This window comes from Lagopus leucura, unplaced genomic scaffold (genome assembly GCF_019238085.1).
Source record: "Lagopus leucura isolate 7727_CA_CO unplaced genomic scaffold, USGS_WTPT01 Super-Scaffold_100157, whole genome shotgun sequence".
Taxonomy (NCBI): domain Eukaryota; kingdom Metazoa; phylum Chordata; class Aves; order Galliformes; family Phasianidae; genus Lagopus; species Lagopus leucura.
Genome location: NW_024962334.1, coordinates 31,193,523 through 31,217,545, shown reverse-complemented (window position 1 = coordinate 31,217,545; position 24,023 = coordinate 31,193,523). Strand labels below are relative to the sequence as shown.

General features: G+C 38.9%; 1 protein-coding gene and 1 long non-coding RNA gene across 3 annotated transcripts in view; both read left to right on the top strand.

Annotated features, from left to right (window-relative positions):
• RSU1 (Ras suppressor protein 1) overlaps positions 1 to 24,023 on the top strand; it is a 98,337-nt gene that overhangs the window by 12,285 nt on the left and 62,029 nt on the right. For both annotated transcript variants that reach the window (XM_042888552.1, XM_042888553.1), the window contains exons 4-7: positions 9,815 to 9,935; positions 14,141 to 14,259; positions 15,706 to 15,788; positions 16,059 to 16,173. In XM_042888552.1, coding sequence (XP_042744486.1) covers positions 9,815 to 9,935; positions 14,141 to 14,259; positions 15,706 to 15,788; positions 16,059 to 16,173 — 438 coding nt within the window. The remainder of the gene's footprint in view (positions 1 to 9,814; positions 9,936 to 14,140; positions 14,260 to 15,705; positions 15,789 to 16,058; positions 16,174 to 24,023) is intronic.
• Positions 302 to 6,576, top strand: LOC122189396. The gene is made up of 3 exons (XR_006181815.1): positions 302 to 444; positions 1,097 to 1,220; positions 6,519 to 6,576. It is a non-coding gene; the product is annotated as an uncharacterized LOC122189396 (long non-coding RNA).

Sequence of the window (24,023 nt, the reverse complement as noted above, 5' to 3'; positions counted from 1 at the left end):
ATCCTATGAAGTTCATCATGTGTGCTTTTCTTAGTAATGTTTTTAGTATGCCATTCATACTGCTGGTGCTTCTGCATTTACCTGTCTGTAAATCACTTTTTATTTGAAGTACTCAAATCCACGTGGATTTTTCTGGAGGTTATAAGCCTTGGATTTTTGCCACCTGTTCGGTGCTGTGCTCATGGAGGAGCCTTGAACCGGCTGCCTCTGTTCCAGGTAACCTATGAAAGAGTAAAATTCATGCTTCTGCTGGTTCTTGAGAACTTTTTTTTTTTTTTTTTTTTTTGGCAGAACAGCTTCAAAATCAGAAGCAAAATTGTAGGGGAAGCCAAATAGTGTTTCTGCAGTTGTGTTGGACCAGTTGCTGTATAAGTGACAAACCTGGGATCATTCCATTTTGAGGTCTCCTGCAATGAACCAGTTGAAAGCAGAGGGAGAATTCAAGTACTTTTTTTAATTTTTTTTAACTTAGACATATGGGCCACTGTATCCATATGCTATAGTAGACGTTTTTTGTTCCATCATCTACTGGTTTCTAAAGCCAAGCCATTTACCTACTGTATAGATGGAAAAGCTGGGAAGCAAAATTCAAGACAGTCATGTTCAGGTCTAATCTGCATAGATTGTCTGGTCTGATCAGGCATCTCCTGAACCCACTGGCTAATATCAAAATAAAATGGAATAAAGGTCCTGAAAGTATTACGTACATCTGTGGAAACTGGGGGCTGAACAACAGCCCTTCAGTGTAATGGCTTAATTTGGTTAAATGTGACAAAGTAGTCACAAAATCTGGAAATTAAGTTTGAGTAACTTTGCTCGTAGGGTTACATTTTTTTTTTAAAAGACTGGATGTAGTGGATCGTAGAATTGCTGCCTGTGGGGCATGGAAAGGTGATTGTGCAGTAGGGAGCTGAAGTCAGCAGGGCAGATTAGACTTCACTGGTTGTTCTCTTTATGCCAGTGGGATTGTAAACAAGAAATAAAGCAATGAAGAAACTTCCTTTTTTAAAGGGAGCTTCTCAAACTGTACCCTGTAGTGGCACTACAGTCAAACTGTAGTGGCTTAGGCACTACCTGAGTTTGTTTTTTCTTGCAGATCACTATCTATGAACTACTTGAGCGTTAAATATGAAATGGTACTGAAAATTCTAGACTTCAGACAGCTAGCCCAATGTGAAGAACTGTCTGGTTACTTAGTGCATACAAAATTTCACATCCAGGTATAGTCACATTTATTATCTCTAATTGGAATGCTAGTTAAGATAAACTGTACTGCATTGTGAATGGGAAGTGTGCTTGAAGTTCTTTCAGAAGCCTTTTAGGTTAACTGCAGTCCAAGCCAGCAGAGCACAGAAAAACATGCCTAGAAAGAGGAGTGGGACGTTAAAAGATTATTTTAGCACTGACAGTAGGGGAGTGCTGGCCATCAGTACATGTACTGCTATTAGGCTGTAGGCCAACATGATGTGGTTTATTTTCACTTATTTTAGTAATACGCTGTAAGTTGTTTTTTTTTATGGTAGTGACTAATAATTATTTGACCTACGTACATAATAGATTAACTGATATTGTGATCATTTGGAGAATCCATTCAAAGGTTCTAGTGTTTTTATTGTTATCTGGGTATATACTTGGAGCCTGTGAGTATCTGCTCAGTGGAAATAGCAGTAATATATGGTTTGTCCATTAGAGGTCACTGTTTAAGTATCTTTAGCTTTTTACGTTCCTGAAAAAAGCTTCTGCCGTGCAATCAATTCAGTCTGACTCACAGGTAGCGCTGAACAGTAGCTCAGGTTTGCTCTCTTCCTCAGTCTCCTTAACCTCAGATGATCTTGTGCTTCCCAGCTTTACCATATGCTTCTGCTGCATTTAAACATCCTCAGAAGTTGTCAGCTATTCATAGCTTTCTCCTGACTATTTTCTATCCTTTTGCACTCTGATCCTTTGCCCAGTATTGTCAAGTGACCAAATGATGAAAGATTGGTAACAACTGTTTTGATTCAGAAAGCCCCCATGTGTGTATTTACCTGATGTCACATTCGCTGTCCTACTGTCCCTTTCCTCTGAGCTGCTGTCTGCTATCATTCTTTGCTATTTCCTAAACACTGCTTCTTTCTTGGTACTCAAGTGTAATGCTTAACTCCTAGTTATTTCCTTTTTGTAGGATAGTCCATTAACTTTTTGCTGTTGGTTTCCATTTCCTTATCTGAATTTTGTTCCTGAATCAACTTTCTGATCCTGCCAGAATGGCTTTATCTCATTAATTGTGTTCCTTAGTCAACCTAATAGTTACCTGTTACCATACTGGTGCGTTTCCCCTTCCAGCAGAACTTGTAGGGTTTTCTTGCAGCTCATACTGCTTATTGTTGCCTTGCTCTACCATCTCTTTCTAAATTGCTATGTTTTATCAGCACAAAGTTTGTCAATTCATTGCTATTAACCCTCTTGACTGTGTCCTTGATCTAGTTTAAACTGCTGCTGAATTCCCTTTCTGTCACTGGTACAGTAGGCTGTTTATTGTAGAAGTTACCTTTCATAGGCTGTGCTGTGTGCCCACGTGTGTTGGAGGTGGTATAGAGGCAGGTACCAACTGCACATCTCTCAGCACTGAAATGCACCAGCTGTTTTGTTCTCCAGACTGCTGAAATGTGCTGTGGGATCTCCCAAATGCCTGTGTACTCTTTGTCACTTCTTCCCCTGCTCGCTTTTGAGACATGTGCCACACTGTTGTGCTAACATGGTGCACTCCAAACGCAAGTGTGTTATTAGTGTAGAGGAAGCAAGGCAGTGTCCAAAGTGTTTTTGCCTGATGCAGGGAATTCTCAGCCCTGTTTAGGAATGTGCTTGAAGTTACTATGCCTCTTGCCCCAGTTGTAGATGCAGTTTGGATATACCTCCTATTTCTGGGACAAAGATCTCTGAAGGGAAATGTCTTTATGAATGCGGTGCGCAGGAGGAGATGAGAAGGAAAGCAAAGGAGATCCTTGTGCATATGCCAAACTGCATTTGTGACATCTGAGTTCTGCTCAAATGTTTAGATTAAATACCTTGTTAGCTTTTTGCTTTCCCCTGAAAAAAAGCCTTGTTTCAGAGAAAGTACAGATGGCAAAGTAATTCAGCTTTAAATAATAGAAGCTTGGGTTTTTAAGTAGCTTTGGGGAATGAAGCAGAAGAATTTATGAAGGATTATTGTTCTGTAATGTTCTGTGGGAGTGCCTCATGAAGTGTTCCTGGTCTAGCATAAATAGTTAAATTTTGTGATGTATGAAAATGGCTTTGCGTTCGGAGTTAGCGTACATCCTAAATGCAGCCCTGGGCACATATTGTTTACTTCTGCCATAACTCTTCTGAAACTGTTGCGTGTTCCTCTCTTTAAAAGGCACCTGCAAATATATTAGCTCATTTTTCATAAGTCTCAGTGTTTTCTGATGCTTCAGTACAGATTCTTTGTCTTATCATCTCCCCTGGTGGCTTAAAATATCTGTAATGGCTGTTACCATCGATATTTCTCCATGTGTTTGTACAAGTTGTAATGTAAAATTGTTAGAGATCTTTTGGTCAAAATAAGCTATTTTGAAATTGTCATCTTCAAAGCTAGTGAATTTGGCACAGATGAACTGATTTCATTGAGGAGCTTAATTCTGTACCATCCTAAAGAATTTGCTATCTAAGAAGTTGAATAGGTTCTTGTTGTTGATAAAACTGAAGGAGGGAGGTGTGGAGAGGTAGTCTGGATTGAGGGGGAAACTGTATGGATGTGGTTTTATATACTTGTCTTATGGTTCTTTCTTAGCTGTTCCTTGCTATCAGAGTGTAAGTATGATCTGATCTGACCTGTAACAAGGTGATGCAGCCTGTATTTGTTTTTGCATGCAGCAGAGCATTTTGTCTGAACTGCTCATGAAACAACTGCTAAAAGCTGAAATGCCGTGGTCCTCTGGAGTACTTGCATGTCAAAGTAATTCAAAAAGCTTTGCTAATCTTGCTTTCTTCAAGATAACGTGTAGAAATGAGGGATCATAGTTAAATCCACACTTTCATACCTGTGCTCACGCAGCTTATAGTATCCCTTAGTGCTATAAAATTAGCTAGCAAAAATCAGGTTTTGTGGCTTTAGTTCTTTACTGATAGATGACTTGTTTTCAATTTAGCAGTCCCTTCCTAACCTCCCTCCCTGGCTCTGAGTATTTTTCTCAAAGCATTTAAGTGCATCATAAGCATTATTTTCTGACAGGAATGTAGTGGTTATGCTAGATGTGACTTATTTCCCAGTGTTTTTCCAGCCTCTCTTGTGCTCACAGCACTTTTCCTTAGTCTCTGCCTTCTAAATTAAAACCATTTATTGGTAAATTGCTTTGTTAGCACAGTAGCACGTCAGTAGCACGTACTCATAAGTGTGTTTTCGTAACTGCAGTGCTTCTGTGGTTAATTGCAAAAAAAGAAGCGTGCTGGTTTCTGGGAAAACTGAAGATTAAGGAGACCAGTCCATTTTTAATGTTTTTAGTGCTTGGAAGGTTGGTATCCGTCTTTGGAGGAGTGTGGAGGAAAGGCAAAAGAGGAAAACTTGAACTACATGATGTGTAAATTAAGTACTGAGTGCTTCACTTGGGATGAGGATTCTCTTCGGTTAACTGCCAAGTATGATATCAGCATGCCCATGAATATTTAAAATGAAAACTGTTGTGTTCTCCCTCTGTTAATTCCCCTTTCATTTTGGTGAAGCTGATTGCTTCTCTCGGTATAACAGAATTCTTGTTAAATTAATCTGAACCTGACTCCAGCTCTATGAGTACAGTTGCACTGGATGCACGGAATGCATTATATATTTCGTATTTGAAATTCTTCCTCCCCCGTGAAATGTGAGTAACATTTCATGTGTCTGTGACCTTTACTCTAAGGGATCCTTACTCATGCAAAGTTCCTGTGGAGCTAACTGGATTAGCAACGCTCTGCAGTTTGTTACGCTGTGGCCCAAAGGTTTCCTTGTAGGTTTAAGCAGATTCTTGCTTTTTGGCAAGAAAATGCTGCTTGAGATCTACACCAGACTATGGCACTCCCAAAGTTCTGCAGAGTTCTCTTTACTCTCTATTACTCTTGACCTGCTTATAAATGGAACGGTTTAATGAGAAACTGGCATAGACTCAGTACTGCTTGTCAGAAAAGAGATTTATATTTTAATAGCTCTTCTGGATAAATATTCCCTTAGAACCTTTAAAGGTTCTACTTAATGTCATGTTCCTAGGTGCTGCCTAATTAGTTCATTAACTGGAGAAGCATTCTGGAAAAAAGAGTTTCTGCAGCTTGAAGTTTCTAAGGATGATAGCGTCAAAGAAAATAACCTTAAGTAATTAAAATCCTTATAAGTTGATGTCTGATTCAAAACCCGTTGGATTAAATGGGAGGTTTTTGTAACCTTTGAATAACATTTATTGAAGAGATTACTTGGTTCACAGTTTTATGAATAGGCAGGTGTTATGGATGCTGCTTTTCCAAGCAGCTGTGGGAAAATATTTATTTTGAACATTCAGTGTTGAGATATAAATGAATTGAAATGTTTCTCTCAGTTTACGTATCATGTACTCTGCTCCTGAAGGCTTGTATTTTCACTAACTCAGTTCCCTCCTCCAACTGATAGTTCATCAACAGTATGAGCTGTTTTCCTTCACAAGGTAGAAGTAAAATATAAATTTTGATTAGTCTTCTACAGTTCTCAGAAATGTTTGAATTAATGTCAATGCATACTAAATGCAAAAAAAAAAAAAAAAAAAACCACAAAAAAAAACCACCAAAAAACAGGCTGTGCTTCATCTCATAGATGAAAAACAAAGAGAGACTTAATCTTGCAAACACCTGAGTTTGTTTACATCTAAAATTGTGATGTTTCTTTTTTTTTTTTTTTTTAACTGTTTTCCAGTGCTCTGTAGAATGATCCGGGAGATCATTCTCAGAAATTGAGACTTACCAGAAAGCAGGCTCATTTTCAGCTGTGAAGGGCTCTGCCACCTTGGAGGAATTGTATGGAAACCCTAGTCAAAGACAAGAGAACCTCGGACTCCCTGCTTTACTGGGAAGGGTTACATCTGAGATAAATTGTACTCCAGGGTGCTTTAACTGATACAAATGTTCCTAGCACAATAGCTGGCTCAGCTAAAAGATCCAGCTAACCCAGTATTTATTCTCCAACAGAGGGCAACATCAGACTTTCAAGTAGGTAGTCTTGTGATGGCTGCTGGCTCACTGTGTGGAGAGAAACTGAGATCTGGGTCCAGGACACTTAGATGTGGAGCTATACAGGTTCTGAACAGTGGTGTTTAATTTACCATATGAATGTTTTGGAACTCATAGCAGAACTACTGAACAGCTGCTCTTACATAGGAATAAAGTTATGCTTTGAGTGAAAGGCTGCCCTTAAGAGCTATTTTCATTCCTGAAGAATTGTCACTAATGTCAGGGTGAAAAAGAGCCTGTTTGTTCTTAAATCCTTTGAAGTATAACAAGTTGCCAATATTTATTTGCAGGAGCATGAAGAAAGATCTCTTGCTGCTTCACGTGCAGCTTGTAGACTCTACCTCTCAGCCAAGCTCTTGAAATCAAGATTAAGTCTATAGCTGTTACAGTGAATCTCTGTATGCAATTCCCAGTGTTGAACAAGGGGAAGGAAGCTTTGTCTGGTCTTGCAATGTGAAGCTTAATATGAATGGGGTTTTGTGATGTGACTGAAGCTTCACGGGAAAATGCAAAGCATTGGGCTGCAAACTTTTACTAGCATTTGCTGGGGAGGAGTTTAGTTGTTAATGGCATTGGGCAGCAGATGGTCTTAAAGGAGTTGCTAAGACTGCGGATCTTACTGTAAATATGTGGGTGAATGGAACCAGGATGCTGACAGTTCATTCTCACAGCTCATCATGCGAAGGTGACTCGAGTGGAATTCAGAATTGCCAGAACTTGAATTTCTTGGTATTTGGCAGTCTGCTGTAAGTCTGTGAAGAACTCTGCAACTTAGCAGTGTGTTGATAGTAAGGATGTTTAGTCGTGCAAGGCTGAGATGAAAGAACATGATGCCTCATCAACTTTTCTTGAGTGTTGCTCATCTCTTGACGTGACAGTACTGAATCTGTGTAGTTTAGTTATGAGAGCAACACTGGAGTTAATTTCAGTCTTCTGCTTCTTAGAATCCATAGAGCATTCCTTCATATACAAAATGAATCTAAATTGTTGAATCAGAAAATAAGCCATGGCAGAAAAAAGGCCCTTTCTCCCCTGCCACAAATCTCAAGCAACCTTTCTGTTTTCCCTCTCACAATTTTCCTTCTCACAAAATACTTCTACCCCCTACCCAATTAATATATATATGTGTGTGTGTGTGTGTGTGTTGATAAGGGCTTTATTTTTGATTTAAAAGGCTGGCACAAAGTATTTCATCCAAATCCTTTGCTAAAATGATAGTCTTTTCCATAACCTGCTTAGCTAGGCAGTTTTTAGTATAGCTTGAAGGAAATAATAAGAGGAAGTGTAATATAGTAGTATCCTAAGAGTGATTCACAACAGTATGTGGGAATTGTACAGATATATTGGATACCTAGCAGCCACTGGGCAAGGGTACAGCTGCTCTTGTTCACGAGGGACACTTACTCACACCCATACCCTGACAAAAGGAAACCAAATTAAAAATCTCTGATAAACTAGCCACTGGATGTTAAGTTTTCCCCCGTGTTTGCAAGTGGGATGAGTGGATGTAATTTGAAACTCTTCAGTGTGTAACCCACTTAAACAGGTTCCTCCAGTACAAGTGCAGACTGCAAGAGCAAATCTTGGGAAGCCATTCTCTTCCTGTCTCAGTATCTAGGCGTTGTCTTTTCACAGTTAGTTTCATGTGGGGTTTTACTGGTAAAATGAAGACTTCTATTTTTGAGGGCTGTTCACCTTCTTCCTTGAAATGATTTCTCCTCTACAGAATCTCATAGCCCAAGTCAGAAATGAGAGGCAAGCTCAAATTATTCATAAGGGGCAAACAAGCTATTTTGAACAGGTATTGGCAGAGGCAAATCTACTAAATCAGCATCATTGGTTCGAGGTAATCCATAACTCTGCCAGGCCACTGAGAGGGTACTTGTCCCTGTGTTTATAACGATAGTACTGATCTTGATGCCAAGCATGCTTTTAGTTGACTTTTGAGATCATTTTTCAAGTGTTTTGTGATGGTTTTCAGCCTGAATAGTTGAAATGCAGAACTGACTTGCCCCAGTGAAGTTAGGTTTGGTAAGGCTTGTTGCTGAACTTGAAGTGGTTTCAGTGTTCCTGCAGCCTAGCTCTGTATTACATTTAGCGTAACTTATGGTGTTAGATTGAACTGATTTCTCTAGGATGGTATAATCTTTTATGCTGTCAAAATGGTGAAAGTTGCTATTAATTGTATCAACAGTAAAACTGAAGGAAAACTGCACTTGATCTCTGAATTGCTTAGGCTTTGGGACTAAACTTAAAACCTGTATTTGCTAATGTGTCTGTTCCCTAATCTTGCATGAATGTAGCATCTCTTTGAAAAGAGCAAAAATGGTTTGCCAGTCCATTATGTCTCATCAAAGTCAAATTATAAAGTCTAATTTCTGAAAAGAAAACATTTTAATAGTGGTAATTACTGTTCTTTTGAAATATTGAGGCTGGAAGCAGCTGAATTATGTCAATTAAAATCCTTAGTTAACTTCTGTTAGGGAATAATTTAAAACAATGGTAGCAGTACATTACCCTTGCCTTTCTGAAGATGCTTAATTCTTGCCATTGCTGAGTTATGGATACGCATGGACCAGTTGAAATATACCACAAAGGGAAGGCTTTTAAATATTAAGATTTGCCTTAATGACTTAATAAAAAGTATGTTAAAAATCTCCTGTGATGAATATGACCCTCCATAGTAATATTTATGTAGTATAATTAAAATGTTTGTTAGGGAATCCCATTATTGTGAACAATGTAATTACACTTATAATCTAGTAGATGTGACGCGCTATAATGGTCTGCTTTGTAAACATTATTGATTCCATTTTAAGACTGAGATTGCCTCATGCCACCAAATAAATGCAAATCATGGCCTCATAAAATCTTCCAATTATTTAAATGTGTGTTCTATGGGATCCTGCTGCAGTTTTAATTAAGACTGAGCCAAGGTGAATATTGAACACCAGTGCAAGCTTCAGTGCAGGCTGTCTGTCAGCCTCCTTTTATGTAAACTTTAGTTATAGGGGGAGAAGATGCAAATCTGGGGAGTGTTTTAACCTCATCTGCACAGGCACATCCTTCTGCCTTACTGTTCATGTTTCTAAATTACCAGGCATTGATTTGTGTGCAATTGAATGTAACCATGTATGTGTATTGATCGGATACTCACTCAGTGGAGGGAGGTAGTCAGTAACTGGCTTGGCTAAACTGTTCATCTTTTAGGGCTGAAGTTAAATTTCTGTAATCGCTGTTGAATATTAGCAGATAGGAACTTGGATGTGAGATTATTTGAGCAATCAGCAGGTCCGTGAGAGAGTTTGTTGTGCTTGTTTCTCTGTTGTGGCTTTCCTGTAAGGTACTCTGGTCAATAAGAACAGCTGTAATCTTCTGAAGAGTACCAAGTGATTCGTGTTGGTAAGGAGAGCTGGTGCTACATAGGAAGCTTCTTTAATACAGGCATTCCTTTAATTGCAGGTAGCTCTTAGCAGCTGGGTAGAAACAACATCTATACAAACAACAGAAGACAGGTGCTAGTGGAGCCTGTAGTCTGTGTAGCTTGCCCTAACTGCAGTCTCTTACTGTGAAAACTTTCTCACAGCTGTGCCAGCAAACATCGCAGACCTGAGAAACATAGAAGTGCTCAACTTTTTCAACAACCAGATTGAGGAGCTGCCTACACAGATTAGCAGCCTTCAGAAGCTCAAACACCTGAATCTTGGGTGCGTATCCTAATGCTAAAACTTGCTGTAATGGAGATGTTGTCAAAGGCTATCACAGCTGAGCTTAAATCTTATTTTTGCTATTTAAGTTTCTTTTTGAAAATGTGATGAGAACTTGAATGTAACCATGTATGTAACTCTTGACTATCTTGTTGAGAGTGCTTAGCTAGTGTTCTGGATTATCAGATACCTAAGAGTGATCAAGCATTTACTCTGATATACTGATAACTATTTAAGGGCAAAAAGCAACTTTATTCACCTAATGCTGAAGTCAGACCCAACAAGTAACGTATTTTACTTTCTTAACAACTGTCACTTAATTCTCTGACAAGAGCCAGCCTTGATTTTTATGCTCTGCTTTGTAAAAAGTTAAAAGGAATGTTAAATTTTGTATGTTAATTTGGGGCTTTAATTCCAAAGACACAAATTTGTGATTAAAGAAACTTCAATTTTAATTAAATCTATAGAGGCAGCTGCGAGTCCTTGTTGAATATGGTATGCATTTCATTCAACAAGATGGTACTGGCTGAATTAGAATCAGAGAAACTCCTGTTAAGTGTTCAGGTACCATATTCAAGTAGAGTTGGTGACACTCCATTATAACTACAGTAGAAGAAGACTTTCTTGAATTATTAAAATGAACCTGAAATGAAGTTTCTTGAAACTAATTGGATACATTAAAGTGTAGCTACTTAGGAAAGCCTTGGTGAGGAGAAGCTTTAATTTTGTAGGCTTCTCATGGAAAGAATGTTTGTATTATAAATTCAGCTTTTGGAAACCTTAATTTAACTGAGTTTGTTTTACTATTTGAAATATCTAATAACTTTGACTAGGCTTTAAGTATCCAGCTTTGGGTACTTTAGTAAAGTGCAGATAATTGAATTGCTTCCTGAGCTGTTGGCATGCAAAGAAACATTTTCAAGATGATGTGTCTTGTTGGGTCTTCATTTGATCACTTTAGATCTCTAGCGGGCCCTAATAGCTGTCTGAACTTGGAAATGATCATGAATTAATATTTGCTCTGAGAATTGGAACTTTGCAACTTGGGGTTTGGCCATTTTAGAAAGGCATATAGAAGTGCTGCCTTCTATGGAGGGAGGAAGAATTTGAGTTCTTTCCGTGAATTAGAGAAGTGACAAGTGTTAGCGTAATTCAGATATGGGTCTTCAACACTTCTCCTGTTTTGTTTTGTTTTTTTTTTGTTTTGTTTTTGCTTTTTTTTTTCCTCCATTAATGTCTTTTGCAAGTCCTTTTGGGATTAAGAACAGGAGATATTTGGGAACAATTTGTTACTTAACAACTGGTGGTTTAGGTCTGGAACTGCAATGTCTACAATTGTAGAATCATAAAGTATTCTGAGTTGGAAGGAACATGCAAGAATTTTGTAATTTAAACGGTCTTTCTTGAGGTCTGCCATCCCCCAAGCTCAGGATTTACAGCCTGGAGTATAGTTCTGCAAAATGGGTTCAGAAGTTCTTGTAGTTAATTTAAGGACTAACTGTTCTGCTCTACTAGTGGGGGTGGGTGGGAACCCTCTTGTCATCTGCTGAGCACATGCGTACACTCAAGGCATCAAAACAGCCTGCTGTAGGAGAGGGATAGCTTGAGTAAGAATATTTCTGTGAGGATTTCAATGCAGAAGGGTCAAGAGGTACGGTAGGAAGTGGAAGGTGTACTGCTACACTGAAAATGAAATGGGAAATTTTGTTTGCGTAGTCCTTGGCTAATTCTCTTTCCATGCCAGAGAATGGATTTATTCTGTCTGTTACAAACAGGAGACTCTTTCTCTTCCTGTTCTTTGCCTACAAAAGGGAAGACCACTGGGACAGTCTTCTCCTTTTACTACTGAAAAAGCAGCTGCTTTTAGTCTTATTTAATAAAAACTGTTTCTAAAAGCAGTGGCAAATCTCTAGGAGTAACAGTGGAGATCGTTCTTCTGTATCTTAGCAGCTGCCACTTCAGCAGTAATACAAAGTGCACGTGCTGTGTAGGACAGGGGTGTCTGTTTTCCCACTTACCACTCGCTGTAGGTAAGGCATCCTACTAGCATGAATATGCAATTACTATGGGCAAGGTTCTTCACAGGAGATCCATGACGGGAAGATTAGGACTTTAATTCTGCAGAATTCTTCTGGGAGTAAGTCCTTTACAAATGTTTGACTCCTGCTACCTGATCCTTTTTAATTACATTAATGAGTCTGTTAAATTGGGGTCTAGCTGATGTGCTAATGGTAAAGTCAGCTGCATCTCTTCTGCACATCACATATCAAATGGAGTCTGTCTTGTTGTGTACTATAAATGGTTTATTAAATCTGGGGTTGTTAACAGCATGTGGAAGTAACTTTGGCATTTCTTAATATTCATCTCATGATTTTAAGTACTGCTGCGCTCAGTGAGAATGTACTTTTCTACATGTGCAGACAAATGAGTGAGATGATTCCAATCAACTAAAACAGTGCCAAAAGCAAAGGCACCGATATATCCTCAATCCATATTTGGGCCATCTGCACTAGGGACTTGAAAGGCATGGACTCAGCACTGCGGATCCATTTACTGAAATTAAAAAAAAATAGCATAAGGTACATATGTATTCAATGGTTAAAAGCTTTTGTAGGAGCCCGAAGATAGGATTTTCTATTTTTCTTTTATTTTTTAAACAGCTTAATGTAGTGGTCCTCAAGTTACTGTATTTAATGATGGTGACTATACAAACTGTTCCAGAGCATGCTTGGTCTGCCACTGTTCCTGCTGTTGCTACCGTTCTGAACATACACACCCAGCCCTGTAGCTATCTTCTGAAGCCTGGGTGTCTTCAATTTTCAGCTCCATGTGCCCAAGTGTAGAACAAGTAGACTGATTAACAGTCCTTATGATGTCTTTCACAGTATTTGTCACAAGATATAATGAAGTGTTTAACAAGCACTGCATGGAGGAGGGAAGGCCTAAGAGATTAGTGTCAAGATCTTCATTGGGTGCTAAAATTTGTCAGTACCTGAGTGTTGACCTGAGTGTTCTTAGTGCTATGTTACACTTAATATGTTCATATAACATCTCCTATTAACTTCAGTTGTGGCTATTGCTGTTTATCGCTTCTATGTTATTTTAAATATATTAAGTATATATTTAAAGATAACATGGAAAGTCATGTTTGTTTCCCCAAATCACGTAGAAACAAATTCCTATTCCTTAAAATAACTACATGTAATCTTTCACACTGTTCCTGAAGATGTCTGTCTTCTCTGTTCTGTTTTCAAACCTTGGTGACAAATGAAGCAAATCCAACTTTGTATCTGGTGTGCATGCCCTGAAGACAATATAAATAACAAACTGGTAGTTCAGTGGTAATCAGCCAGAGCTCTACTTTATCTACAAACAGTGAGAGTGTTTGAATATCATCTCCAGCTGCTTGCCTTCCTTCATCATTGCAGCCACTTTAGATGTTACCTGAGTCCTTTAATTCCAGCCATTTGAGTTTAGATGGAAGTTATTGTCTTCTGTAGCCTGTCTGCTCCAGGTTAGCAGACAAATCTTTTCATTCTGTCTGTTTTCCCCTTATAGTTATGGTTGCTGCCAATGGGAACTGCTATCCTGAACCCTGTAAGACTGGTTGAGTGAGCTTTAAGCCTTATCAATCAGTGGGGCAACTTCCTTTTGCATTTGTGCTCCCTGTACACCTATAGTGAAAGCACAAATGTGGTAGTCTTAAGAACAGCAGCTTCTGATGGGTGTAAATGCTGTAGAGCTGAAGTATTCCTCCTTGTGTCTGGTACTATGGTGAAGAAATACCTGCTGTGGGGGGTAGCAGATGGTCAAAATGCTGTGAGGTACAAAACAGTGATTCATGGTTTAGTTAGCTAGAAGATGGCTCACCTGCCAAGGACCAATTGCTCCATGGCACATTGCTCAAGCTGAGCACAGCACCCCTTTCCCTTTTGCTTCCTTTTTCAGGTGTGGCTCTTTGATCAGCAAGGCAGGGTGTCTCTATAGTAAAGACATAAATTTTGGAAATACTTATCAAAGTGAGAGCTTAAAGAAATCTGCATCACAGAAGAGTTGCTTGCTATCTAATAGCAAACAAAACAAAAGAAAAGTGAAGTCTGGTGTAGGTTAGATTTTTTTAGAAATGAAAATGTTGTTCGTTATCCCTGCCAGATGAAAAGCATACTGATGTCATGTTTTGTTTTTTTTTTTTCTCTCACGTACAGCATGAACAGATTAAATACCTTGCCAAGGGGGTTTGGATCTTTACCAGCACTGGAGGTTCTTGACTTGACTTACAACAATTTAAATGAAAATTCTCTACCTGGAAACTTCTTCTATCTGAGTAAGGAACTTCTTAAAAAACTCTACAAATCTTTGTGATGTGGTGCTTTGCTTTCTGCAGTTGAAATTTATTTGATGGAGACCAAACTCTAACAGACGTTTTCCTTATTTATGTTTTTTGTCTTTGAATACCTCCTGAATATTTCTACACAGTTCAACGATATTTATCACTGATGTACAGTTATCTGACATCTTTGGACATGAGAAGACTTACTTATTTTTCTTCTGAGTAATATTTCCCTTGTCCCCATGTTCAGTTCAAACATTGTGTAGGCTCACAAGCTCCAGAGGAGAATAAACTGTTTTGCAAAGCAACTGTTTTATGTTGACTCTGGAAACAATTGTGTTTGTGATGGTTAATTATGGAAACAGTTTTAACAGCTTGGGAATGTTGAAGTGATCAATATGTTAAAAACATCCAAAAAACATGCTAAGGTTACAAGGTTTGGCGGACGGATAGCAAAAATGAGCTGATCTTTGCTCATGTTAGAAAATATGCTCACATAGTTAAAGATATTGTAATGCATATGTGCAGAAGAGTTGCATTATGGTTGCCTAAGCAACTTGAATTCTGGCACTTTCTGGCTTCCAGTGATTCTGCTGCTACCTTACCAGTGTGTTCTGGATACTAAGCTGAAGTAGCTTCATGATCAGTGCATTAACTAGCAAGAGTGATAAATGAGGACAGAGGAAGGGATGCTGCAGTCTGGAACAGATTCTGTGGTTGTAACCTGACAGAAGGAAATTTATAAGTAAGCTTTATTAAAAATGGTCGCATATAATGAAATAAAAGGAGGATGAATACAGTGCATGAGAAAATCAGAATCTCCTCTCTTTATGAGTTTCCATTTTAATTTTTTCTTCAAAAACCTGTCAAGTATGCTTATTCAGTATACGAAGTTGTGCTAAGTCATCTCATTTTTTTTTTTTTCTCCTGTGTATTTCATGGGCACTGTGTAAATTACAAATTATATCATTTGAGCCTGCCCTATTACTTCCTTTTAAGAACTCTTTCCCAGCCTTACTGTGTGTTTTCTATAGAGCTTAAAATAGATGTGTATTTGACCATAAACTCAGCTGATTTTTTTGTTTGTTTAGGATGCAGATTGGTGTGATAAATAAGAATCGGGGGATAATAAAGAGTAATGACTCCATTCTGACAGTTGAGCTTTGAGACTATATGCCAGAACCTGCCACAGTCTACTATTGTAGAAATTGTTAATTGTGTCAGTCCTTTTGAATATAGATGTTTTCCTGAACTCACCAACAATGTAATAAGCCAGTAAATCTAAGTTTGACCTGCTTGTTATTATCGTGAGCCCTGGGTATGTCAAAGGCTTTTCACCAAGTCAGGGTTATTAATCAAACCTGACTCCCTTTTATTGATTAGACCTCAAATGGTTGGGTTATATGCCACCCTGTTTATATATTGCTATTTAATTTGCAGCCACCCTGCGTGCACTCTATCTAAGTGACAACGATTTTGAAATCCTGCCGCCAGATATTGGGAAGCTCACAAAGTTGCAGATAGTAAGTAATTTATCTAAATTCTTGGAAAATCAATTCACTTTTGCAATGCTTGTAGGAATAGAATCTAGTCAATTTGAGAAGTAGTAGAGTGTGTTTTCAGGAATAGGCCACTAAACCTGGAACTGTTTCTTGTTCATCAGCAGACACTTGTAAATAAATTGAAAGAATCGAGTGTTCAGAAGCGGGGGGAGACAAGATAGAGTATAGTTCAGTTTTAGGCTGCTTTAGGCTAACCCAAAATTGTTCTGACTTCTTTATGTTCACTCTTAGCTGAGCCTTAGAGACAATGACCTGATATCACTGCCTAAAGAAATTGGGGAGCTCACTCAGCTTAAGGAACTTCATATCCAGGGAAATCGTCTTACTGTGTTGCCCCCAGAACTAGGTAAGATCACGAATGATCATTTATTTATTTGAATAATAGCAATAACAATGCATTGTATTTCCTCTGAAACGAAGTCTGATGTTAAACCCTTAAGAAATTATTGTGCTAAAGTTAAAGTTATAATTGTTGTTAAATACTTGCTTTCCCCCGAAGAAATACTTTTTCACATCTTCTGGATACCCAGGAAGGGCCAGAAGATGTTGCTTGTTTCATTTTATTAGATTTTTTCCTGTTATGTATTCCTTGTGTATTAGTAGACCTGACTGTCAGTTCTGCTTTTTATAATATATCCTGTATAATAGATACAGGATCTGTTAAACTGTTATTTTCTCTGTCTGGATTTTGTAAACGCTATTTGGATCAGCCAAAACTATGTTAAACAGTATAAGTAACTTGTTTGTGACTGTTCTTGTAAAGTTTGATCGACTTGAAGAAAATATTAGCAAAGTCAGAGGATTTTTCAATTCTCTCTTTCAGTGGCCTGCAGTAGTGAGTTAAGAGCTTTTAAAGCAGTGGAGCTGGTTGATGACGTACTTTGAATTTGCATTATTGGCCATTTGTAGTTATGATTATTTCATATACAGCAACTCCTTTCGACCTAGAAGGTAGAATTTTTCTTTGAAACTGAAGTATTGATTTTGATGAATTTGCATTGCAGTATTCCCTTTTATGTGTGTGGCAAAGGCAAAATGGAAGTTTATTTTGACTTCGATAACTTACCTACCATAATTTTGTAGATAGATCATGTAGCAAATATGATCTATCTTTTTTTTTTTTTTTCCTTGGTGGATGAAAGCTGCTTTTTTCTATAGATTCATACTTTTTTCCATGACAGTGAGGTGTAGCTTTAGCTTTTGGTTAGTCATATTTATAATGTCTAAAACATTACTGCAGTTGAAAGAGACATGTGCAATATCTGTACATTTCTGTAGATTCCAAAGTTACAGCGTTGCTTTTTTTCTGAAATTAAATGCTAAACTGAGTCTAACCATCTTCTGTGGCTAACTGAATGCTCTAAACACACTGCTGCCTTACAAGCGTAACAGCAAATTCACTTTAAATAGTTTTACTGTCATTGTCCAAACTAAATGGAAACACTTAAAACAAAATTTCTGATGTTTGTTTTGCATTGATCTGCACAATTTCAAATAGGTAAGGGGAGGGAGCATTTTTCCTTTCTAGTTAACATTTGTTTGCGTTCTAGAATACTATTGCTACTAATTGGGTAGGAAAAGGGCTTGTAATTTTGACCTACTTGATCCAGGCAAGGTGCACTGACACAGCTTGTCATCTCTGTTCTTTATTATTCAGCTGCTCGTCTATGGACTATACTTCTAAGCCATGCATGAATTTCCCAGTGTTTCATCTTATGGTCATGCCCAGTATCCTCATTCATGATTGATTGGCCTAAATTATATCACAGTTTATACCACTCCTATAACTAAAATAATATCAAATACCTAAAGTAACTGAAATTCTGTGATATATTTCCAGAGAACGTTGCTCTGAAGTCTAGAAGAAATGTTTTGCTTGTTTGTTAGACATTTAAGAAAACAGTTAGGGAATGGGGTTTGATAAATAGGACACCAAGTGGGCTTTGGAGCTGGTCTTTGAGCTAAGGCAGGGAGCTAATGAGTCAGCTGAATGGCTGGAAGTAACTTCGGGTCTGCAGCCCTGTTTGCCCTTTTGCAAATAAGGACAATTTAGAAGAGCGTTCCTTTGCAGATGGTTTTAAAATATACTGAGGAAGGGTGGTGTTAAACCCTAACAAATGGACTACTAATTCCATAGGTGCCATTTGTGGGGGAAAAAAAAGTCTACTTCCTGAGTTCTCCCTCCTACATTTTTAAAATTGAATTATAATGTAAGAATTATCCAAATACTTTGTGCAGTGCATGTTGGATAAATAGCTTTTCAATGAGCGGGTCCTATTTCGTTAATTGGAGGCACTGCTGGTCCGTTTAAAGTAAACAGTCTTTCCTCTCTCATTATCGCTTTCTTAATTAAAGGTTCTGAAGGCTTGTGACTGCCTTATGAGCGTCAGTAGCTCGGGCAGTGGTGGACAACAGTGACTCATTAGCTGTTCATTTACCAGGGAGATGGGCACAATATAAACAGCCAAATAAACTGGCATTTCTGGATGAAAAGGGGAGGGAATACAGTGAACTGAATCTAAAGGGTAATGGAAGTGAGTGCAGAGGAAGACACAGATGGTAAGGCAGGTATGAGAAAAGGCCATACACAGACATTGGGGTCAATGTTTTGGAACTGAGATAGCAGTAGATAAACCTGTGTTGTCTGTGCTAATTCCACCTGAGGTGACTGAGTGTGTCATGAGTCAGTCAGGGCTGGGACCTGTCTGCGTTGCCCTGGTCTGCACATAGCAGTGCTCCTCCTGTTAGCCTGAGGAAAGGATTTGGAGGAAGTGAGGAGACTGAGCGGTGTATTGGTGCTCGTGGTGAGGATGCTTGTCTGTAAATACAGTGTGTGTGGATGATGAATGCAGGAAATGGCCGGGAGTTGGTGGGTGAATTCACAGCTTGTTTTTATCATTTGTCTCTCAAAACCCTGTTCGTGAGGAATGGTGGTGGGCAGTCATATATAAACTCTAAAGAGGCGCTGGCATTTTTTTCCCTAGCATTTAAAAGGTTATGTGCTGCATTGTGAGACAAATAAATCATGATTCACTGCAACAACAGAGTTGCAGTCAGTTATATAAATTGCCAAGGAAGCACTAAATCTGTCACTTTGTGTATTCTGACCATTTAACAATTGGAATGGTGTTTGGGAAGAAAGCTGAATAGAAAGAAGAACCATGTACTGTGGCAGATGCGATTAGTAAGATCAATGAGAGCATTTTAAGTTCACTGTATGGACCTGTATGTGACTCTTAAAAGAGTTTCTTAGCAGAGTCAGCGGTGTAAGATTAAGTATGCAGTGCACAACTATTCACAAAGTTGTAGCCAAATGTAAATAGGTGCCCTGTGTGTGCAACTTATCCCTAGGTTTTCGAAGGATCCATGTTTAATTATCAACTTAATGTTGGAATCGATGGCTTTTAAGTCTTCCATACAATTTTAGTTGGTGAAATGATTTCCTCGAGTGATGGGTTGCAAGGATAGGAACAGTCAAGTGAAAGGCGTGCTTGAGAAGTAGGAAACTCATCCCTTTAAAATAGCCATACAAACTTGAGAGGGACAGTAGTCTTGTTTCCTTTTATGGAGGGTAAAACATTTCTGTAAATTAGGTCTGTGTCTCAGAGTGGTTAAGTAATTCTTTCACCATTTCTTTAATTTCAAAGGGCTGAATTATCTTCTTTGAATTAAGGACTGGCTTTAAATAGAAAGTTCAAGGAATCCTTAGGCTTTTGAAATGACTGGAGTTTATGAATTACACAAAGTAGTTGCTGCCGTTATTTGCTCAAGTTAATATTAATTGAAATGGCAGTTTACTTAGGTAATTATAACAGGCATGTGCAAGCATAAGAATCACTTATTTCACAAAAGATATTTCTTTTCTAAATATTCTTCAGGTAAGCACCAAACTTTTCTTCTTCCAGTATCAATGACCGCTGCACTCTACCTGTGTTGCAGCGCTGTTCACATCTGCACATGGCAGGTTGTGACACCTGTTGGAAGCTGAGTATCTCAGGCTCTGGACACCGGCTCTGAGTGCTGGAACACCTAATGGATACCTTGCCAATTTAAAAAAAGAAAAAAAAGCAAACAAAAAAACCAACCAGACCTGCTTCTACTTTGAGGACTAAGGCTAGAGTGGTGTGAGATATTAAGAAGCTTTGATAAACTTAGCAGTGGATAAACAGAAGAAGTTGTTTTCCAGGATGGTCAATAGGACAGTCTTTACTAGTAAAGGAATAATAGAATATTGTACTTAACAAGATAGTTTGTAGTCAAATTATTTATATAAGGAAAGTGTTTTTACAGAATTTGTGAATGCTGTTGTTGTATTTCTCATTTCAGGCTTAGTTTAAGCTTAAAAATAAACATAAATAGATCTTCATGTAGTTGACTGTTTCCATGTCTCACTTGGTGAGTATTGAGGCATATGGGAAGAACACTGCAAAGCTCCATTATACCCAGAAAGATGTTTGAAAGATATTTTCTGTAGCCCATCTGTTAGGCTTACACCGCAGGTATTCATTTCCTTACACTGCTGTAACGCTTACCCAACTTCCAAAATTCAAATTTCATTTTATATTAGTTTTAAAAATAGGCAAATCCTACTGTCGCCTCTCAGATGACTACAGTGTGTGTGTAGCCTTTTCTCATGTTGATTTCATTGTGATTCCAAGTATCATCAGCATAAAATGTTTCTATTAGCAAATAATTGTATCTCTTGTGTGGGAACTGTAGTAAGAGTACTGTACCTGTACACCAGCTGTGTTTGTTGTTGTTGTTAAACATTCCTTTTATGCTTTTCTTAGCACCCAAAATTGGGTTCATTCTGCTGAATACTGTGCAGGCTATGTTTAAATGGAAGTTTTGAAGGTACAGTGAATCCTTTTTGAACTTACATTAACTAGATTTTGGTCTGATAGGGACCCTTCAGTGAGAGTGCTTTGTTGAATTCTTGTGTAATTGAGAATCCCCTGGGAGTCTGAAGTTGGTAAAATATGCAACATATTTCAAAATAAATTGGGATGCTGATCCTCTAAGCCTGTAATTCTTCCCGTTCTATTGAAGCATCTCTGATGTTTAACTGCTTCAATATCATATTAATTCTTTTTATTCCAAACTCCATCTGTGGTGCGTTGTGTCTTTTGGATTCTCAGTTGACACGCTGGGAGCCTGCTGCAGTGACTGCTGGCATGCTCCTAGAGATCCCCATCAGCACTGTGTGTTTTGCTACAAGGAGCAGTGAAGTAAATGGTACTTCCAGCAGTTTCACCTTTCCAAGAAAGAGAAATAAAACCTCCGAATTCTTATAGGTTGTCTAGCCAGGGGTCTCTCTTACTTTTACTAGGAATGTTGGAGAAATGAATCTAGCCTGGCCAGAAGTCATTTGGAGTGACACTAGAAAGAATATAGAAAACACTTGGAAATAATTTCTTGGATTTTTGTCAGAATGCTGTTTCTTCTCTGCTTCCCTGTAGCTACCCACACAGTGCCATGAGCCGGTTGCCTTGGTACCTGTGCTTGCAGGCTGCGTGCCGTGGGGCTTTGGCTGCTGATGCAGTGAGGTTTGTTGTGTGGGGGTATGAGCTGTTAGTGCAGGCTGTGGGCTGAGGGCAGAGCCTCGTGCCCTGGTCTGGATGAGGTCCTGCTTGGTGGCTGTCATCTGTGAGTGTTAATATTGCTTATTGTTTGTACTTCTCATCTTGCTGATGTCAGATTTGTTGTGGGGAGCAATAGTAGAAATTGCCAGAGCTTCATCCAGGAGAGTTAACTAGTCTTCCTCTGACTTGGATATGGTACTGTGGATTTGTCAGATTAGGTCTATATTCCTGCTGCACATAAGACTTGAAATGTTGATTAAGGGAGAAGTTTGATATTTCATACATTCTCTTGTTTTCCTAGGCCTCATCTTCAGTTCTAACACATTCTTGAGTGAAAGTCTCCTACTGTTACCTTCTCCATTATGCTTTGCTATAATGATTCTGGCTGACCTTTGTTATTTTGTTGGAATTTCATGTAAATATCTCAGAAGACATAGGAAATTCAGTCCTATGAAAGGTTGAGATACTTGAGAGTAAAATCTTCTTCCCTTAGCATTATGAAAGCAGCGGCTGAAGCAGTACCATTTGGCCTCGTTTCACCTCACCTTGACTTCAAGAGTAAAGAATTCAAGACATGATGTCTGCTTTTGCTTTGTTTTTCTCGTTCCCTCTCCTCAAAGGAAGAGGAGGAGAAAAGAAAGTATGATGGAAAAGGGGTCAAGGATTGGGATAACAACAGGGTGGATTGCTCACCCGTTACTATTACAGGCAAACAGACTAAACTGAGGGGGTTTTATATAAATTATTGCCTGCTAATAACAGTACAGGAGTGGAAAAAAAAATCTAAAGGCAAACTGAAAACACCTTGCGCTCATCCACCCTCTTTTACCTCCTTCACCTTCTTCAGCACAGGAAACAAGGAATGGGGCTGCAGTCAGTCCATGCTGCTTTGTCTTTGGTGCTCTTTCGTAATCTAGCCTGTGTTCCATGTGGGTTCCTTCCTACAAGATGCAGTCCTTCCTGATCCCACATGGGCTTCAAGCACTGCTCCAATACAGCTCCATACCACAGGGCCTGCCCTTCAGGCATTGCTCCAGCACTGCCCCCGCAGGCGTCAACTCCCCCAGCCCTTCTGCCCCACCACAGGCTGCTTCCCACAATCTGCAACTCTGTCCAGAACCTGTTCTTGCAGGGGATCTTTGTGGGCTGCAGCTCCTTCAGGCATCATCCGGTGCTGCTGCATGGGCTCCTCCATGGCTGCACATGGACATCTGCTCCTTTTGGTACCCATGGGCTGCAGGGAACTTCTGCTCTGCACATGGGGCACCTCCTGCCATCCTTCTGCACTGACCTTGGTGCCTGCAGGTACTGTGAGGAAAAAGCATAGTCTTTCTCACTTGTAGAAGGGCAAGCTGCAGTACTGGGGAACTGAGACAGTCCAGAACAGGAATGAAGAATGCGTTTTAACAAAGCGATGAGCTGTTTCAACAAAACACCAGTGGCAGAATCTCCATTTCCTAATGTTTTTCAGACTACGTGTTTTTCTGTTTTAACTAAGACAGTTCAACACTTCAGTTCCTGCACTGATGCAGGAATAGCTGGGCAAAGCTCAGCTGTTAGACGTATTAAAGAGAAAATTCAAGAGAGGGTCTCATCTCTGAACTCGTTATTGGAAATTTTCACTTAAGTCTCAAAACTCAGAATAATGTGATGTGATCATGTTTGTACTCTTGTTTTCTGTTCCTGAAAGTAATTGTAGAACTGAGGATGGGCTTAGGCTTCAGTGTCTGCCTTTCGTATTGTTCATTCAGACTACTCCTTGGGACTTCCCATCTTACACTTGCAGGCAAGGCTTAAGCATTCCCGTCTGAGTGGTCGGAAAGACGAAAACTTCCATCCTACTTCTGTCTGACAGATGCTGTGAAGAGTGTTTGCCTTACTAGCATGTACTTCATCTGACTAGTTATTTGAGACTTGAACCTCAAGTTCAGAGATTTCCCTGTTAAGTAAAACAGACAACTTCTGTCCAAACAAAATCAGCACCAATACTATTTCAGGGTTGTCTGGTGTGCTGATGACTCCACATGATACTGTTAGAGCTTCTTTGGTAAAATAAATTACAGGCCAGAGGACAAAAATGTTGCTGGGATTAATTTTCTGGAGGCTTCAGTCTGGGTTTAGGTTTACTGGTTGTTTTCTTTTAGTCCATAGTATCTCATTAATAAATAAATGTATTCTCAACAATGTCATGGAGCTATCATACTATTTTCATGATAATTTTATCTGATGCCAAAGACTGAGTCGCATTTTGCTGATGTCCTTCCTGTGCTCTGTGTCTCCTTACTGCTCCCTTAGAAGCACCATTTAAGTCTACTCTCTTCTGTTACACCTTCAAAAGTGATAGGCATATTCGAAGCAGAGATGATCTTCCCTTTTATAGGGATGATATGAGTTAATGATCCACAGCTTACATGCACTTAAGACTTGTGTAAAAAATCATTTGCTTTTGATAACGTTCATTCTGTGGCATAGGAATCTGTATATGTTTTCTTTTTTTAAAAGAAATGGAATTTAAGACAGTATTCACAGTTAATTGCTTTGGTATCATTCTTATGATCTGATAGTCATGACATTTCTTCCACCCTCACACTTGAACCAACCTCTCTCTCTTCAG